The sequence below is a fragment of the Lagopus muta genome, chromosome 5, assembly GCF_023343835.1.
Source record: "Lagopus muta isolate bLagMut1 chromosome 5, bLagMut1 primary, whole genome shotgun sequence".
Lineage (NCBI taxonomy): Eukaryota > Metazoa > Chordata > Aves > Galliformes > Phasianidae > Lagopus > Lagopus muta.
Window position 1 is genome coordinate 56,246,710 of NC_064437.1, and position 20,225 is coordinate 56,266,934.

Consider the following 20,225-nt stretch of genomic DNA (forward strand, 5'->3'; position numbering starts at 1 on the left):
AAGAATACTGTGCTGAACACTGACTCACCACACCCCTCACCCTACCAAAGCCTTTGGTAATTAATCTTCAGCACTCGTTAGGAGGGTGCTGACTGTTGCTCTGGGCACATCTGTTCCTCTGTTCAATGCTGTGGTGAAGTTCAAAATGACCATTTGACTTCAGACTGGCTGCCTTGAAATTCAGCTGAGTAATTTTCCATTCCTGAAGGTATATAAGACCTTTGCCTCTCTAAATTCAATTTGCTCTTCTAGCACTGCTTGCAGAAGGTGCCGTAGACAAGAAGCAGGTCAAATGTGGGCCAAGTCAATTGAGATTAATGTGCGTATTTATGTAGGTAAAACTTTGATTGCAGTGGAAACTCGTTGGATTTTCTAGTCAAGTATTTTTTAATTATTTTGAAGCCAGCTGAAGACAGTATTAGAAATGTGAGTAAAAGCAGAAGAAGTGTTCCTGCACCACCATAAATCCTAGGGATTTCCCAGAGAAGGATAATTAAAGCAAGATGCTTTGAATCGGCTAATTAAGTATAGCTGTCGTTTGAACTTTCCTAAAGGAGGTCCTGGCTGCCCTCTCCACCTCCATGTGTCCTTCTGCTCCGTACTTTCCCTTGCCGTCCTCTCCCAAATTATCTTTAACCTTGTTCTGTTTCGGTATCCATTTCATGGACAGATGTGTTGGCACAGCTGGGGATGGCATTTGGAGAGCTGAAATAGGAGTTAGAAGGGTGAGATCACCTCAAGCCAGACAAGAAAGCATGAAAAATTGTATCATAAGGTGTGCTTATCAAGTTAAGTCCTCTACAGATGAGATTTTTGTATGTATTTGACAATCTCTATTAAATGCTTTGTGTTTGTTAACTTCTGGTTATATTTTAACACGGATTAACATTTAATTGTGGTTGCAAATGGACCAAGAAGGGGAAAATTTGTACCATAAGTTGAGGCAAAACTCCAGTAATGAAGAGAAAAGCGAGATCCTTTGGAGACTGAATGGAGTGAGAAAAGACAATGCCTGCGTGCTTTGGGAATGGCATACTACAGGTTTTGTTTCTTTGTTTGTTTTTCCCCCATGCTGTCCAATGAATAATATAAGCTGTTAAACTCATACTGACTGTGCCTTCTCTCTTCAGTCTGTAGGTCTCTTGTGGAGCATTTCCTAGGGTAAATCTCTGCCTCTATTCTAGGGAAATGCCTACGTATTTTTCCATGCTTCTCTTAGTGACAGTGTGCCTGCTGCAAAGTCCAGCCTGGGGCTGGCTGCCATCACTTGTTCCATACTTTCATTGATCTCTAAAATTACTATTTTTCAATACCATGTGTATATTTATATATATATATCTATCTATATGTAGTCACACACACATACATATGATCATTCCCCCATGCCCATTCTTCATACATGAAGTAAATATATGCCACTGTGTTATCTAAAATATTCTTAATTTTTTACTGTATCATAAATCAGCTCTTTTTTAAGTGCTGTTGTTTTCTGTTTAATGTGGAAATATATGTACAGATCAGCAAAATGTCTAACTTCTTTTCTTTGGAGAAGTTAGCCAATTTACTTTACAATTGCGATGGGATCAGTCTGTTTATATGGCTTCCCTATTTCCCTTGTTTCTCCCTATTTAAAAGTTATAGTGGAGTGATTCAGAGATCCTGAGATGAACTGGGAGAATCACGTAGGGTGTGGTGCACAACATAAATAAAGATACGATTTGTCTTGAAGACTTTATGATTGAAGGGCTGACAGTTTCATCGTGTCTCCAATTACAAATGTCCCTGCTGAGATCAGCTGTTGGCTGGGTTTCCCCTTCCTCGCTGTAGGGTCGGTGCGTGGTCGTCAGGTCCTTGCTGAGCTGCCGTTCAGGTATCGGTGATGGGAAAGGTCAGGGCTTGGAGTGAAGAGGATGAACTCCAGAGGTTTGGGCTATAATAAGGTTTGGCTGCATGCTGCCATCCCTGAGACCATTTGTGAAATCCAGCAGTTGCCTCGTGTCGATCATTGGGGTTGCCCATCATCACAGCCTCTGACCCCTCATCCAAACCCTGGAGGCAGCTGCTTTGGCCATGGCATTTCTCAGAATAATCAAACTGTCATAAATCAAGAAGGCTTTTGATGTGCCCTGGGATCTGTAAGATTTTTCTCTGTGATCTAATGTCACATGTTGTACCAGTGAATGAGGGCTCGTGCAGACTGCAAAGCAGCCTTCATTGCTCCGAATGGTGCTTTCCAGGATGGTGTCAATCAGTGGGATTAAAAAACAAATATTTCCATTACTAACTTCTTTTTTTTTTATCTGTACGACTATGTCAGCATAAAGAGTGATGAATTCCATTTTATTCCTGCATTGCTACCATTCAGAGGGAAGCTGCAGTGAAGAGTTACCAGAGAGGGAGGAGAATAGTGCTGCAAAATGTGAAAGGTTTTGACTGCGGTCAGCTTTCCCAACTAAATGTGTTTGTTTTTTCTCACAGATAAGTTTTTAGTTTGTATTGCAGATGAAATTAGGTTTCATCTTTTCCAAAGGATTTAAGGAGATTGTTCAGCCCTTGCTCGTGTGTGTGTGTGGGTTATGTGTTTGCGTACTTTCACAGCTTAATACGGATAAGTGCTACCAGAACATAATCTTTTAATTTAGCTCTCTGTTGTCTACTGACTCGTGAAATATTTTTAGGTAACTTAGCCACAAGTGATTATGTAGATAAGCAGAGATAAGTCTTTTAGAGGGAGGGGAAAAAAAAAAAGCTTCTTATTGTGTTTCAATGTGTTGGAAAATAGTACTTAGTTTTTTCATTACTGAAGTCCCACATATCTTTGAAACAATATAAATTTTAAAATACAGCCTTTTTTTCTCTTCTCCACCTGTGATATACTGTGTTCTTTGATGATGATTGTTTCTAAACCTCCTTCAGTTTGCAGCATGAACATGAGCCAGGTCCAAAGAACCAAAAATTGAAGCTGCTTTGGTGCTGCAGTGTTTGTGTTGCCAAGGTTTCATCAGAATCCTTAAAACCAAAAAAAGAAAAGCAGTTCTTCTTACTGAAAGCAGATGCTGATGTCTTATCTGCATTTCTGGTTTCAGAATAAAATGGAAATACTCCTTTGGGGTTATAGCTCCCTGTCATTATTCTGAGGGATTTTGTCCCATGACTTAAGTAAGGTCAAACACAGGTAATCTGGTTTTTGCACTGTAAGTTGACTTGCATCCCTTGCTGATACCAATACTCTAAGGCGCTAGGCAGCGTTGGGAGTGGATAAAAACCTTAATACCCAATTACTAAGTACTGAGATCACCAACAGATTCTTTGTAGCATGTACATATTTGCTAATAATATTTATGTCTTTTGTTCCAAGCATCCAAACGGGTTTGACGTGGGTGGGTAAATGCTGTCACCCATAGAAAAACAGAGTCAATGACAACCGAAAGGCTGCCAGGGTTCGCCCTTGTCCTTGGCCATGCTTAGGGGTGCACAAAGGGCTGGAGCCCTGTGTTGTGTGGGGCTGCACCTCTGCGTGGGCCCACCTTGCCCACACACTGATGTGATATGCATGTTCATGCGCTTTCATCAACCAGAACTGTGCTTTAGAGGTGACGGTAGTAGCTGTGTTCTTAATATACTTTTAGAAGTGGTTAAACGTGGATTAGCAGTTCATTCTTCATAATATATGAGCTCCTAGGTGAGACTGGGAAAGGACTGGTTCTTTTGTCTTTGTCTGGAAACCAGTGCTACTGCTGCTCTATCAGGTGATCTCTGCAGATCCTTCTCCTCTGCAGAAGCTCTCGTTGCTGCAAGGGAATGAATGCAGCTTCAGAAAGTGTGCAGCTCAGTGAGCTGAAGCTCTGCAGCAGTTCTACTGCTGTGGTCATTCCTGGTGGTGGATAGGAGGGTGCTTCTTGCGAAGGTTCAATTTATCTTCCATCAAAGAACAGAAAAATGTAGAAGTGAGAGAAAAAAATTGAAAAATCAATTTCAGATCCATCACTGCCATTCAGTGGGGCTGTGAGAGCAGCTGTTCACACTTGCCGTGGGAGCAGCTCTCCCTGGCAGCTCTGCTGGGCTCCATCTCATAGTTGCAGGAGGCTGCTGCTCCTATGCCATGGCATAGAAACAAGTGAGGTGTTGAGGTGCTTTGGGCACATCCCTTACCAAAGTGTGGGATTTTAATGTAATGCTATTCAAGTCCAGTCTTACTGTGTTTGTTCTTGAATTTCGTAGTATTGCATGTGGAAGAAAAACAGAGGAAGAGTGGGTGTGAGGTAGCACTGGCATGCTTTTCAAGTCAAGTAAGCTAACTAATTACAGCTTTACAAATGGTTTAATTTATTAGCTGGTCTGGAGCATTTACTCAGTTTAAGGAGATGATTTTCTGAATTGCCTCAGAAAAGGTTGGCATGCAGTGGTTCCACACCGTTTTGCAGGGCGGTCACCCTGTGTTCCCAGGCTGAGGTGGCAGCCCCAGCTGGAGTTCGATGTCAATTGAAAATATATGCATGCATTTATATTTGTAAGTCAACTTTGCATGTAAGCAAAACGTAACTCACCTTTAAATTAGAACTGTCTGTTAAATTGCAGTGTGTCAGGTACTTATTCACAGAATCTCAGAGGTTAGAAGAGAACTCAAGAGATTGAGTCCACCCCCCCTGCTAAGGCAGGTACCCTACAATACATTGCAACTAAAAATAAGCAAATAAATAAAAGGAGGAAATGCAAATACAAAGAGGAAGGTGTGCTTTGAAAGGAAGAATTACAGGGACAGGGAAACAACAAACCGGTGTCATATCTGTGGATGACTGACCTCATTCTCTTAAAGTGAAGGTTTAGGGACACTTTTTTTAATTTATATTTTTTGGGTGAAGTGTGAGTTGAGCTGTTTGACTATTCATGTTGACTTTAATACTACATAGTGTAATTATGTAAAAATAATGCTTTAGATTTAATGCAGAAATACAGAACCCAGGTTCAGATACACCCATGTTTTTAGTTAGAAGGAGCTTATGCGTGCCAGCACAAGGTCTCCTTAAAGTCATGTCTGGCAGCAGACGATGGATATTTCATTAGCTTCCTCTCTTTAAAAGCAGAAGGGCTTAAATTAAATATGTGATGCTGGGTTTGAACATTCAGTCTGCAGCCAGGGTGTGTGGTGCGACCATCACTGTGCCCACACCATGCTGGCAGTGGCAGCCAAGGCAGCACAGTGTGCAAGAGGAATGCTTCCTACCCGTCTCACTGCAGCCTTACACACACTGGCTAGCACAAATGGGAGGAGGTGGCAGAGACAGAAGGACTGGATGGCAGCATGGCTGGAAAGGCAGGAGGTATGTCTGCTCTTTTGTTTTTTTTTTAATGCAAATCCTGCCTTGTGTCGATTTAAGGGTATAATTTGACAGTTTGACTTCCTTGAGTGCTAGTGTACTGATATTACTGAAATCTAGCTGCATAATGCTAACTGCCTAAGGGGAATGGCTTCAAACTAAAAGAGGGAAATTCAAGTTTGATGTTAGGAAAAAATTATTTACTCAGGGGGATGTGAGGCCCTGATACAGGCTGCCCAGAGATGTCACAGTGTCCCATCCCTGGATGTGCTCAAGAACTGGTTGGATGGGCTCTGATCTGGTGGGTGGCACCCTGCCCAGGGCATGGGTCAGAGCACGATGATCCTTAAGGTCCCTCCCAACCCAAGCCATTCTATGATTACCTAGTATTTTTGGTGCCACCAATTACCTTTAGAGAATGCTCATGTATAAATGTACAGCTTATTCTTCTTACCAGTGCATAAAGTGAGACTGATAAATGAAATCTAAGCTTCATACAACATAAGGGGCAGTGCAATCTGCCAGCTCATTGTCAGATGTTCTGATCAGTAAGTTTGCTTTTTTTTTTTTATAAATAAAAAAAAAGAGGGAGAAGGAAATAAATGGCTTTGAGGTGTTATTCAAGTATTTTCTTGTCCTAGAACAGATGTGATTACTCAATAATATATTGTTGCTAAAATTTATAGGAGAGAGGATTGCAAGACGACTTCCTAATGTCACATGGTGGTGATGGTGGCCTTCATCTCAGTCCACATTCCCCCACTTATTTTTTTTGTTCCTCTTAACCATTCCTTTGTATTCCTTAAGCATGTTTCCTTCTGCCAGCTTGCATTGCTGACCGTGCTGGTTCAAGCCAAGTCTTTGATTCAGACTGGAACCTGCCTGATTCACAAAGAGGCTGGAACTGAGATCAAGAGACACCCAGCTCACTTCCAACAAGTCTCCTGGCAGACAAGATACTGGAGAGGGGAAGAAAGAGCAGACTGTTCCTTAAAAACAAGCAGACGAGAAATAGCAAGAGCAGAATAAAACAATGTGCTCCTTAAAGGAGATGTGGTCTCATCTAACCCGAGTGCTCAGACCTGAAATGAGACCTAGCAGTTAGTTATGGGGTGCGTGTGCTGTTGGTTTGCAGTGCTGGAAACTCTACCAGGTGGATTGCACTGCACAGAGAAAAGGGGGATGGCTGAATGCAGCCATAAAAAGTCAGGCTAAAAGGTAGGTTAATGATTCGTTGCTAGGCAGTCTAATGATTTACTCACTTTTCTGTTGCTGTCTTTCTGTTGTGGTAATATTTGTTCTTTTATGTGTTCTGTACGTTATGAAGAATATATTAAGTCAGTGCTTTCTGGGATGTTCTTTGGCAAGAAATTTTCCTTGCGTTTGGTCTCTTGCTCTGTTTTTTTTTTTTCTTTTAGTGCTCCATGTTTCTCTGACCTCATTATTATTTTTGAGCTGCTTCTGTGATTTGACATTGAAAAAAGTTATTCCAACAAAAGCAGCACAGCATGTTACTCAGACTTTACAAAGTGTCAGATGGGCACGATCAGGACTTAATCTTGCAGCCTACGAGGCACAGATCCAAGTTATTTCAATTAATTGGCAGCTTTTGTTAAATAAAACTTCTAAGTAGAGAGATGCGTATCCTCCTGACAAAGGTGCAGTGCTCTACTTTCTGCAGCCCAGTCACAGGTCGAAAATGCAGAAGCTGGGGCTGCTATATAAGGTTTATGAGGTATGTATGAGCTATATGAGGGTATCAAAGGATGCAACCATTTTTCTTTGAATACGTTGTCAGTCCTGTGCTGAGAAGGAGATACAGATCCTTAGATCCCCAGAAGCAGAGCATGTTTTAACAAATGACCTTCTTTGGGGGGAGGAAAAAAAATCAGTGCAAGATACAAATAAATAATAAAAGAATGGCTGATTTGTTTGAAAGTTTTCCAGCCAAACAGTAGGGGTTATGCAAGAGTCAGCCTGGACCCAACAGAGAAGGCATTGAACCAGGTCTAATAGGAACAACTGGACCCAATACCCATATTATGTTCAGTAATGGAGTTTTTTTGTAGTACAAGGACTTTAATGTTGAAATCTTAACATCCAGTCTGGAGGGAAAAAGGAAAAAAATGAAGTCCAGCACAATTAGAAAATCTCTTTTGTGGATTTTAAGTATTGCCAGCCACATTTGTGTCTTTTCACAGATGAATGGGCTTTTCTGTCACTGTAAGGCTGCATTGTAAAGTAACGGACTTGAACTAATTGTGTCCTGTAAACCTATTTAGAATAATCATAATAATAATAAAAGTTCTTTGAAGCTCAGACATGCGTGTAAGTTGTTCCTGCCATCCAAATGGGTTGGTAGTTGGGCAGCCCTTTACCACTCAGAGTTAACAGGAGTCAGGAGCATTTTAGGAAAAGCAGCTGGATAACACATCTCCTGGGAAGAGTATCTATGGAGGAGTTGCAGATGGTTGCCAGTTCAAGTGAGGTGCTTGTCTTCTGCATTTCTGGTTATTTTGGTTACCAGGAGGTGCTGGAAGGTCTGTTCCGACCCAGTGAGACAGTTATCTCCATGAGGATGGAGAACAGGTCTGATCTTCAGCTCTTAGTACCTTGTGGCATTTGGAGACATCATGAGAACCTACATTCTTAAACCCCAGCATTTTTCTGGGGGAAAAGCCGTAATTCATTGTTGTTGAGCTGTGATGGCGTCTCTGAATGCTCTCCCAAGAGTTTTATCCTTCTGCATCAGTGCTCTTAGCTGCAAAAGACAATGGTTCATTCTTCAGCAAACCTTAGCTCGTTTTGTACCTCCACTTATAGCACGTTGCCCTAAGCAGAGAACAAATGAGAAGGCGTTAAATAGTCTGTGATAGGAAGAAATCATTCACTGAAAGAGGTTATTTTTCCCAAACCCAGCTTTGCCTTCTCCCCAGCACCCCCTAATCAGTCTTGCTGGCAGGCCCTGATGATCAGCCAGGAAGTGAATGAGCTCAGGCTGCAGGAGAACAGCAAACCCAAGAACATATCCGTATCAAAGCCATCCCAGTTCATTCCCAGGGCTCGTCACAAGCAGCAGGGCTTGTGCTGCTGGAGCTGCTTTAATGGGATTCTCCCAAATGTTTTTATCTTGAAGTAGTGGGAGGTTTTAGCTGACCCACTTCAGATGCCACGTCAGTTTGTTGCTCACACAATATCCCAAAGAGCAGCCGCAGTGACCCGAAGGAGGGATGCTTTGAGCCACTAACAGGAAGGTATCAGTTGAACCACATCACTTAACGCTGCTCGACAGGCAGTGTTCCTTCCCATTTGGATGTTTTGTAAATTGCTTATATGCTAAATGCTTTTGCATGCAAATATTCTTATATTAAATACATTATTGAATGTAGGTATTTGCATGTTAAAACGTATTTTCATAATATGCTATCTCTTCCTACAAATCTTGCTTCTCTTTGTTCTTCAGACCTGAGAAAACCTTCCTCTCAGTACCTGTTGAGAAATGGGGTTTCTGAGCCTGATTCTTTGTGTGAAAATGTGAATGTCTGAATGTGTGAATGTCTGATTTTCTGCTTTTGATCCACTTTGTGTTTGCTTATCAGTCGGTTGTTTTTTGGTTTTCTTGTTTTTTTTTTTCTAAGGCATTTTAGACTTATTTTTCTACTAAGATGTGAAAACTGTTTTGTTTTAGTTTTTTTTTTTTGTTACTAATGTAATGAACATTGGTGAGAACCCTTGCTTACAAGTGCACACATTTCTCTAAGCTGAAGCTATGGGATGCTTTGGAAATGCTGTCATTGAGGAATGCCTTTGCTGGAGTTGGGAGAAAAGCTCTGAGCGGATGTTGAGAACAGGCCCTGCCTTCTGGATGTGCTGTGTTGAAGCTAAAAGTGTCAATGAGGAGAGCTGTAGTGAAGAAAAAAAAAAAACAAAAAAAACTTGGGCAGTGGTGAATGTGGAGTAAAATAGATTTTGTCCCAAAATATCTAATGCACATTTTGGATTCATCATTTTAAATGTTCTGCTTTTGTTTTGTTTTGCAGGTGAGGACTCCCATCCACAGAGCTGAAGCATGAGTACCGATGCCAGTCAGGTGGTGATCACTTCTCCCCCTGCAGCCACAATGCCCCACAAGGAGAGGTACTTTGACCGCATCAATGAGAACGACCCCGAGTACCTCCGGGAGAGGAACATGTCTCCGGACCTGCGACAGGACTTCAACATGATGGAGCAGAGGAAGAGGGTCACTCAGATACTGCAGAGCCCCGTGAGTAGGATTAAGGGGGAGGATGACAACTACAGAGTGCTGGCTTTGAGATTCCTCTTTAGTTTCTTGAGGTTTAAGAAAAGAAAGCGATGTCACTGTTAGCTAGAATTACTCTGGACTGTCTTATAAGAAGGGTCGCTAAGCAGATTATCCAACATTTTGTTTGCTTAGCTTCTTGTCTGTGAATAAACACTGGTGGTTTTTTTTTTCCTCCTGGTGCTTTTATGGTCTTACGCTTCATTACAGTATTACAAAAAGATCTGGCTGGCTGAAGGGTACTTAATTAAAACTTAGGCTCAAGGAAGAGAGTAAAGGAGTCACACCAGTCAAATAGGAACAAATTAGGGTGTTAGATGGAGTTCTGCACTCTGGTTTTGAATATGAACTTATCGTTTGCATCAGGAATGCTTTAATTACGTTTTTAATGTTGGCTAAGATCATTCAGAAGCTAGAATATGTTCTCTTGTACTTGGGGGCGATCATACCCATATAAGGCCTTAATAATTCTATGTTAGCACTTTCTGGTTGCATAAGTTCAGTGCTTTTGTAGGCTATGTGTAACACTTTCATCTAGAGGTGGTTTAATAGTTTTAATTTATATTTTAATGTATACATTGTGTGAATTTAACCTGATGAATGCTTTGGAAAGCAAAACTGGCGCCTGAGTGGTCTGAAGCTGTAGAGGGTGAGCCTTTGGGGTGGGGATTATAAGGTGAGCAACAAAGACAACAGGACTTGGAAGGGGTTAAGCAGCTTTGCAGATCATTTTCTGTTCAGCTCTACTATAAGGTGGGGTGTTTCTCATGTCATTTTTCTGAAGCTTTTCCATATGTAATGAGATTGCAAACAGCTGTTAGTAATCACCCTATTATAGTCATCCATGAATAACAGGATTGTTTGCTAAAGTGTTGTCGTGGAGTGCCTCTTGGATCTGTGTGTTGCTCTGGGTATAATGTGAACCTGTTGATTAAGGAATTTATGACTTTCAAGTCGATTTGTGCAAGTTTCATTCTGCAGCCAACCCCTTTATTATAAAGAAAATACTCCAAGGAGGTATTGCATAATGCTTTAATCATGATAAAATTATGTTAAACATTCGATTGTAAAATGTGATCAGTCTGCTCCTTCCTGTTAAAATACTCACATTACAAGTAGCCAGGGCTCACAGCAAAGACTGGATCTTTATCCTGTTTAAATAGGGCAAGATAAAAATAAGTTGTAGAGGTTGTGTTTGTGGTGTTCTTTGGTTCCTCCAATGGAAGCACTGAATCAGGTGGTCGTAACTATTTGCTCAGCATTTTGGGGGGCCCTTTGCCAAGTCTGCCAAATGTAATAAATGTCTCTTTGCTGCAGTCTCTGGTATTCTGGAGATACAGTGTCAGCATACAGGTTTTAGGAAGGGATGAAGAGGTGCTATCTCTGAGTCTGGGTAAGTGCTTTAACAGACAGCAGGAGGATGAAGCCAGGCAGTTCTGAGTGTACTGCTGTAGGACAAGCCGAGCCCAGCACTGTTTGGAGATGCCAGTAAGCTGCAAGTTGTGCAAAGGAATGGTTGTCCAAATAAGCCAGGGGCCTGCTGGCTGCGTGGCCGTTCTCATCTGAGTGGGAGAAGACAAGGATGTGGAACGCAGGGTGTGAGAAGGCATGGACAGAAGGAGCCTGGGCTGCCAGCTTCTTTCTCCTTTTGCTGGCTCTTCTTGAAACAGAAAATGTGGAGTAACCCTTCTATGATTCCTCATGTGAGGAAATAAAAGCATTTTAGTACAACATCCAATGTCCATCAAGCAAATTTCCTAACTGATCTGGGGGTAGAAACTGCATTTCTTCTTCCAGCGGCTGGCTGCAATGTGGCGTGTAGCGTTCTTGAGTCAGGACTGAAAATGATTATCAGACGAAAAATGATTATCTTCTCTCTTATGAATACTTTTTTTTTCTCACAAAAGTATCAAAAACACTTCTCTTGTTACTGGTCTGCATAACACAAGCCCAGGGTTGTATTCAGTACAGTGTTTCTGTTCTGTAGCTGCAGAATTGCATAGCATTAGAGGTTTGCATAAAGCTTTAGTAAGAACTAGTTTGGTGTTTGGGAAGAGGGGGAAGAGAGGTCATCAGACACATTTTTGTGAAGAGATTTCTTACTGGTGAATATTCATATCATCTGACATGTGCATATGTGTACTCAGATTGGAGGGTAGTTGTTGACTCATCATAATTACATATCACTGACTGTGAAGTGTATGTAGCAAAGATAATAACTTTCTTATCCTAAAAATATGCAAGCACGTATGGGCTAAAGGCAAACTTGTGTGAACACACGCTTTCTCCAAGCAAAGAATCATGCTATAAAGCTAAAAGGTTAATCACTACCATCTAGGAGGAAGCTTAGGTATTCATATTTTATTAACAAGCTTTTTTCCTTCCTTTCAAGTAGGAAAATCTACATCCCTTAGCAAGAAAATATATTAGAAAATATATTTCAGGAGCCACTCTGTATTTTGTGCAGTACATGTCATTGCAAGGGCTACAGCCTGGACCAGACAGCCTCAGACATCAAACTGCTGCATCTCTCTGATGTGCCATTTGATGCACGCTTGATGTGCAGCCTGGCTACTCCCCTCTGATGTTCTATTTCCCTTTCCTAAATTAAATAATTTAAAAACTGCACTCATTACCTCTGATGTTTGCTAATGCTTGTAATAAGTCTTAAACAAATCAGTAACGCTGATTTGTTCTGTTAACGCTGCCCATGAAGAATCTCCTGACATTATCAGCAATTTCTCAGACATGTTTACTTGATGCTCCCTGTACATCTGAAAGCCTGGACAATCTGACAGGACCTGCATGTTTGTTGTTCTGTGTTAAGTCAGTAGAAAGCAATGACATTCAGATAGGTTTGTGGAGCCTGATAGCACTCAGAAATACCACTGGACATGAAGTTGTATGATTTTATTTCATTAATGTCTGCGGGTTCAGAGCACTTGGGTATTGCATCGTTCTTTTCTTAGGAACAAATATTTTCTTGCAACAGACTACTTCCTTTGCTTTCTGTGTTTCTAATATACTTCAGCTGTAATATATCCAAAATAGGAAATGCTTTTTTTTTTTTTTTTTTTAATTTTCTATCTCACTCTCTGAAATTAAAAACAGTTTTGTCTATATATGCTAAACAGCTGTAAACTGACTATTGGCATGCCTGGTTTACGTTTTCGTAAGATCCTAGAATTGTTTGAATTGGAAGGGGCCTTAAACGCCATCTGTACCAACCCCCTGCACAGAGCACGGACACTTACAGTTCCATCAGGTGCTCAAGTGTCCCATCCAGCCTGACCTCAGGTGTCTCTGAGGATGGGCAACCTGCTCCAGCATCTCACCACCCTTACTGCAAAAAATTTCTTCCTTATATCCAAACTAAATCTCTCCTCTGTTTGAAAAGGAAAGTTTCTTGTGGCTTGTCAAGCTGCACTGAATGTGCACTGTGTCTTTGCTCATGAAACATTCAGGTGTTAGGAGCCTGTTCAGTTTTAGCCTGAGAGGAAGCTGGCCTGCAGGATCTCCCAATGCTTTGCTTTAATTCTGTGCTGGCTGTGACAGTGCTGATTGGTTCTGTGCAACACAGGAGGCAATCGGGATAATGATTCTTCAACATTGCTGTTACATAATGGCAGTAATTCAGTTGTACCCATCCGTATTGCAAAATTGGCTTTCTCAACCAAATGTCCTCCTGTCCTTTCTGCCCACAGGTGTGCATGTGCCCAGCCTCCAGCTTGTCTGACTTAGCTTTTTCTTTCTTTTTTTTCCTGGGATGCGCATTTGTCTGGCTTGTTTTGGTTTGTATCACATGGACATCCAGTATTTTCACACCACCACTCCCTTCTGAGGCAGTTCATTTTCTTGAAATATCCAAGTCCTTTCAGCTGCTCTCTTATTTTGGCTTGCACTGCTCTTTCCCCGTCAGGCAAAAAGCCCTTCTGATTCTTTAGGAGTATTTCCTGTTGCTAGCATTTCATTCTATCCCTTTGGTCTGGTCCCATTCCTACAGGACCTTTTGCAGGAGCAGCCTCTCGTTCTGCAGCTCCCCCAGCTGGCTTCAGGCTCCCCTGACATTTGTATAACTTTCTGCTGGGGATCTGCACAATTGTCTCCTGCCCTACTCTCATCAAAATGGCTTTTTAAATCTTTGCTCCTCTGTTCTCCACTCTGTTACACTGGAAATTAAAATTACCTTTGACTTCTGCATTATTTCCAGGTTGCAGCTTTTCATTTAGTTAGAACTCAGGTTTTCAAATGTCAGCGGTTTCCACATTGAACACACGTATTTTTCCCCTTCCATATTTCTGATCTTTGTGTTGTTGACTTGTTTGAAGTTTTTGTCTTCTTGAGAGGGGGTTGTCTGCAGATCATGCTGTGATTTTTGGCCCTATATCCTGTAGAACATTCAAATCATTAAGCAGTTAAGTCCATCCTCCTTTTGCTTGATGAGTTTGCATAGAATAATTACAGTTGGAAAAGACCTCTAAGATCATTTAATCCAAGCCCAGTCCATACTCACCAATATTGCTCACTATTGATGCCCCTCAGTGCCACATTTCCATGGTTCTTTAACACTTTCAGGGACAGTGACTCCCCCACCTCCTTGGGCAGCCTGTGCCACTGTCTCACCACTCTTTCTGAGAAGAAGTTTTTTTTCTAATAACCAACCTGAACCTCCCCAGCACAACTTAAGGCCATCAGTCTCACCCTATCACTGTTACCTGGGAGAAGAGTCCGACCCCACCTCGCCACAACCTCCTTTCAGGGAGTTGTGTAGAGTGATAAGGTTTTCCCTGAGCCTTCTCAAGGCTGAACAGTCTCAGATCCCTGAATGGCTCCATATAGGGTTTGTGCTCCAGACCCTTTATAGCTTTGGTTGTCCTCTTGACATGCTCCAAGGCCTATGAGCCTTTTCTATGGCTCTATCTGCATTTAAAGTTGTTAATTGTAAATAACAATCAGACTTAATTCTGTAGGTAAGTGATGTGGAATTGTAAAATAAAATGCACTGTAATGAAATCTGTTTTTCTTCCATTCACTGGTTTTCTGAATTCTGCCCAATAAAGATACCAAGTCACTTTGGTGAGTGGGAAGGAAGGGGGGTTGCCATTGCAGTGCAGAAAATGAGCAACAGTTAAAAGGGCCTCCTTAGCTACATTCATTTTTAAGTCCTGGAGCATCTTTGGGTCACTCCATCTAGCCCAGGTACTCACATGCTTCATTGCAGCTGAAAAGATCACTGCAACTCTACCAAATTCCTCACGCTTATTAATAAGCCCGTCTCTTAGCAGAATGCCAAAGCCTTTTTTTTTGTGTGTCCCCTCCTCCTCATAGAGCTAACAAACACTCCTCTTGCCCTTATCTTCCCCTTGCCAGCTGCAGCTCTCTGGCGGTTTTTTGTGGGCAGCTCCACCCTCTCCCATCGGGGCACCTGCTGCTGCTGCAGGGCCGTGCAGTTGTGCAGTGCTGGCGGTGCAGCTCTTCCTCCCAGAGCAGCTGTATGCACAGTGCTTGGTTTGCTTCTCGTCCGCTTGCTCTCTGGAACAAAACACCAGTTAAGTTTTAAAACTTTTTATCATGGTAGTGATTGGACTCAGAGGGTGTGTGCATGTGCGTGTGTTTGTACGTGGGGAAGTTGAATTATAGCCTGTTAAAAGATATAGTTCATGTGTATGTGCTCTGATCGAAAGCGGGCAAAAGAAGCTAAAGGGTTTCTTGTGTTATTCTGCTGCTTTTAGGCATGCAGTAGTGCTGTTATTGAGCAGGGATCTCACATACCTCGTCTAGTTCTGTAGGCTGAGGTATCAGTTTGGGCTCTTACTATCCTTGATAGCAACATGTGCTTTTTTCTCTTACAAGATTGCTGTGGGCTGTTAGCAGGTGACCTGCAGCCGTCCTCTTCTCTGTTTACAGGGGAGTTCTTTTTCTCTACATTTTGTTTCTATGTCTGTTGAGTCATTAAATGTCATCATATACCTATGGAAATAGTAAACAAAAAGGCAGATAGTACTTACTTATGGACTTATATTATACTTATGAGTCTGTCTACCTCTTAACGTCCTCAGAGAGCTGTCTACCAAAATGTAGAAATTAATACAGAGATTTTTCTAGTAAAAAAAAATATATATATATAGATATATATAAAACATATATATATAGATATAGATAAAACAGAGAAATAGCAGTGCATGCTGTGGGTTATTGTAGTTGTCTGCTTCTGTTGGCTGTAGAAAAACAGTTGTCAACCAACACATATAAATGTTGCTTCGATTCTTAGAAGCCCCCATTTACGCTGTCAGCTCATATTTACGCTAAATGGAATTAAATGAGTCAGAACTGTACCTCACCACTGAGTTTCAGAGAGCCTTTGTGTGTGTAAGACAGGAGACTTAAGCATCTAAGCTGCTTGAGTTTGTGATGTGCGTTTGGAAGATGACTGTATGTATTTCTGGAAAATTGGTTTTATGGTATTAGAAATAGGTTGAGCTAATTGTGTGATCAACAGCTTTGTGAATGAAAGCTGTGCCTGGGCTGTAGGCTGTGCGCCTACCTAACCTCACCCAAAGGAGCGGCTGGAGTGTTAGAAGCAGTGAAATTCCTGCAGTGCCACATCCAGCTGAGCATGTGGCCCCTGCAAAACCACAACATGCACATTGAGCTGCCATGTCTGTATATCTCACAGCTCGTGCAGTGAGGCAGAGCTTCCCTGTGTTTCATTCCTGAGTCACGGGGACGTTCGTGCTGTGGTGTGTGATGGCTCTGAGGAGATAGGCTGCTCCTTTCCCCCCAGCTGTCCTATCCAGCTTCCACACTGAGAGCTGTTCTCCTGCAAACCGGGTGCTGTTCCAGCACAGAGAAATAAATCCCAGAGCTGAAGCTCTTTATTGAGCAATGCTGAGCATACACAGCTGAGTAACATAGCTTTTCATTCATCTGACAGTACAGTTTTTCCTTTGTCAGCGTTATCTTGTCAAGCACTACATCTGAAACTGGTAGTGACCTTTCCACTTGAAAACTAGCTGCTTTGTGCTGGAGCAGTGTCTACTTTTGGAATACCTCTCCTTGCAGTATGCCTCTTGGTCACTGGTGGGCAGTGGGAGTTACGGTCCCATGAATTACAGCACAACCAGGCCTCTGTGGCTGCAGCTGTACTTCCAGAAGTAGATTCCTACTTCTCAGTGGGTTGGATCCTAAAATCAGAGCCCTTCTCGTTAGTGGTTTCACACTGAATGCTATATAGTGGAAGCCCTGGTAAATGCCACTCATTTGATGTGTGATAGTTGGGTTAAGCTCTTCTGCAGAAGAAGGGAATGCCAGTCAGGAGTTTTCAGTCGAGGAAGGCTGTGTTAGCATGGGGGATGGTTACGTGCAGATATACAACAGGACACCCAGGTCTTTCTCTGCAGAGCTTCTTTCCTTCACTTCAGCCCCTAACCTGTACTGATTCATGCGCTTATTCCTCCCCAACTGTAGGAGTCTACACTTGCCCTTGTTGAATCTCATCTGGTTCCTCTCTACCCAGCTCTCTAGCCTGTCCAGGTCTCGCTCAATGGCAGCAACAGCCTTCTGCTATGTCAGCCACTCCTCCCAGCTTCGTATAATCAGCAAACTTGCTGAGGGTGCATTCTATCCCTTCATCCAGGTCACTGATGAAGCTGTTACACAAGACCCCTGGCAAACACTGCTAGTTGCAGGCTTTCAGCTAGATTTTGCAGTGTTGATGACAACCATCCAAGTTCTTCCAGTGGGCCAGTTCTCAGTCCGCCTCACTGTCTGCTCATCTATCTCACACTTCCTAGGCTTACCTATGAGGATGTTATGGGAGAGAGTGTGAAAAGTCATGCTGAAATCAAAGTACACAACATCCACTGCTGTTCCCTCATCTACCCAGCTGGTCATGACATAGAAAGCTACCAGCCTGCTCAAGTGTGATTTCTTCTTGGTGAATCCACATTGATTTCTCCTGATAACATTCTTCTCCTCCGCTTGCTTGGAAATGACATCCAGAGCAAGTTGTTCCGTCACCTTTCCAGGAACAGAAGTGAGGCTGACTGGCCTGTAGTTTCCCAGCTCCTCCTTCTCGCCCTTTTTGAAGACTAGAGTGACACTGGCTATCCTCCAGCCTTCAGGCACCTCTCCTATTCTACATGAGCTTTCAAAGGAAACAGAGAGCAGTTCAGCAATCACTTCTGCTTTCTCAGCACTCACACATAGCTGCATCCCATCAGGGCCCATGGATTTGTGTGCGTAGAGTTTGCCTAAGCAATCTCTGACCAGATCCTCTTTGACAACAGGGAAGTCTTCCTCTCCCCAGACTCTCTTACCTCCAGGGCCTGGGATTCTTGAAGAGCAGTCTTAGCAGTAAAGAGAGAGAAGCAAAGAAGAGTTAATAGAAGTATGGAAACATACATAGAGTCATGTGTGGCGCTGAATACTGCTGTCTGCTAGATATTATTGTTGTGCACTGGCATGTAGATAAGTAGCATACTTCATTGTATTGTATCCATATTTCAACTTATTAACTTTGCCATTCATCCCAAATCTGCCTATCTGATACTTGCCCTGGATTGTCCCAATTTTCTGATGTTCCTGAAATTACTTTTAAGGAAAGCTTGTTGTTCTGTTATCAACGACTTTGTTAAACCACAGATCCTCACCTGTAGTATCCTCAGTGTGTAAGAGACACTACTGCATTAACTCTGGATAACAAAGCTGAGATAAGAAGAATGAAAATAGTGCAGGCGGCAGAATAATAACAATAAAATAAATCTTTCCATCAAAAGTTGTCCAAAATACATTATGCTATCTTTTTTTTTCCTGCAATAGACATTCCTCAGACAAGTTAAAAAGAAAAAAAAAAAGTCTGGATACAACGAATAGGAATTTGCTGTGAATGTTTTTGCAGATCCTTTCTATAGTCCTTGCTGAATTGAGAGTGATTTAATGTAACACAGATAACTGTTTTTCTCCATCTCCTCCCAAGCAAATACTGACATAAATTTCATGAATTCTGTCTTCCACATGGCCCCTCTGAGACTACAAATGTGCAATTTCCTTATATACAGATTATAAACAAGAGTAAAGGAGTATTTCAGCCTTCCCGAGTGTGAGATGGTATAATTTTTGTGCAGGGGCCTCTTTTAGGAACATTTGAGGAGTAATTCAATGTCTTGGAATGGCAGAGTCTGAAAATAAAGGGTTAGGGTTACTTGTGGATGAAATATATTGTCCAGTCATTGTCTCTGCTGTCCTAATAGATCATGGTAATAGAAGGAAAAAGTGCCATAGAACTGTAGCCATGTGGTGAGCCACTAAGAGAGAAGAGCACTGGGGCTGGAATTACTAGCAGTATTCCTCAGAGGTCGGTGCTGGGTCCGGTCTTGTTCAGCATCTTCATCAATGACCTTGATGAGGTGGCCACCCATGAGATGAGTGGCCACCCTCAGCAAGTTTGCTGATGATACGAAGTTGGGAGGATTGGCTGACATGCCTGGAGGCTGTGCTGCCATTCAGTGAGACCTGGACAGGCTGGAGAGCTGGGCAGTAAGAAACCAGATAAGGTTTAACAAAAGCAAGTGTAGTCTTGCATCTAGGGAGGAATAATTGCATGCACGAGTACGGGTTGGGGGATGAGCTGCTGGAGAGGAGCTCTGTGGAGAGGGACCTGGGTGTCCTGGTGGACAACGGTGGCCAGCAGTGTGCCCTTGTGGCCAAGAGGGCCAATGGCATCCTGGGGTGCATTAAAAAGAGCGTGGCCAGCAGGTCGAGGGAGGTGATCCTCCCCCTCTACTCTGCCCTGGTAAGACCTCATCTGGAGTACTGCGTCCAGTTCTGGGCTCCCAGTACAAAAAAGACAGGGATCTCTTGGAAAGAGTCCAGCGGAGGGCCACGAAGATGGTGAAGGGCCTGGAGCATCTCCCCTATGAGGAAAGGCTGAGTGAACTGGGTCTGTTCAGCCTTGAGAAAAGGAGACTGAGAGGGGACCTGATCCAGGTCTGTAAGTATCTAAGGTGTGGGGGCCAGAATGGCTAGGACGGACTGTTTTCAGCAGTATGTGGAGACAGGACGAGAGGAAATGGCCAGAAACTGCAGCATAGGAAGTTCCACACAAATGTGCACAAGAACTTCTTTACAGTGAGGGTGACGGAGCACTGGAACAGGCTGCCCAGGGAGGTGGTGGAGTCTCCTTCTCTGAAGATATTCCAGACCCACCTGGACACCTGCTTGTGCGACCTGCTGTAGGGAACCTGCTTTGGCAGGGGGTTGGACTCGATGGTCTCTGGTCCCTTCCAACCCCTATGATTCTGTGATTCTGTAATGGCTGGTTCTGGCAGGTCTCTGAGAGCAGAGCAGCAGTTGTGTTGTGAAGCTTAGGAACAGAGTGAAGTAAGCTGCCACAAAATCTCTTGTTGTGAGGTTGTTTTATTGTTCTAAAGCTTTCTGTAAGCTCAGAAATACGATGTGCAAAGGCTAAGAAAGTGCCTCTGGTTATTGTTCTCTTCCAGGCAGGTTGGTAAAACATACAGGTTGGACTCTTTGGCTTCTTTCTGTATGCAGCTGTGAGCTGTTTAGTCACCAAAATCCTTTTTTTTAGTTACATGAGAAATCCCTAT

The 20,225-nt window shown here is 42.7% G+C and overlaps 1 protein-coding gene across 5 annotated transcripts in view; it reads left to right on the plus strand.

Annotated features, from left to right (window-relative positions):
- The window catches only part of ADD3 (adducin 3), a 178,744-nt gene that overhangs the window by 141,872 nt on the left and 16,647 nt on the right, over positions 1–20,225 (plus strand). For 4 of the 5 annotated variants that reach the window (XM_048946180.1, XM_048946178.1, XM_048946181.1 and 1 more), the window contains one exon: positions 9,359–9,582. In XM_048946180.1, the coding sequence (XP_048802137.1) occupies positions 9,388–9,582 (195 nt within the window). In that variant the 5' untranslated portion in view covers positions 9,359–9,387. Of the gene's footprint in view, positions 1–9,358; positions 9,583–15,038; positions 15,165–20,225 lie in introns of those variants that run through there. The other variant, XM_048946182.1, reaches the window with a different exon arrangement.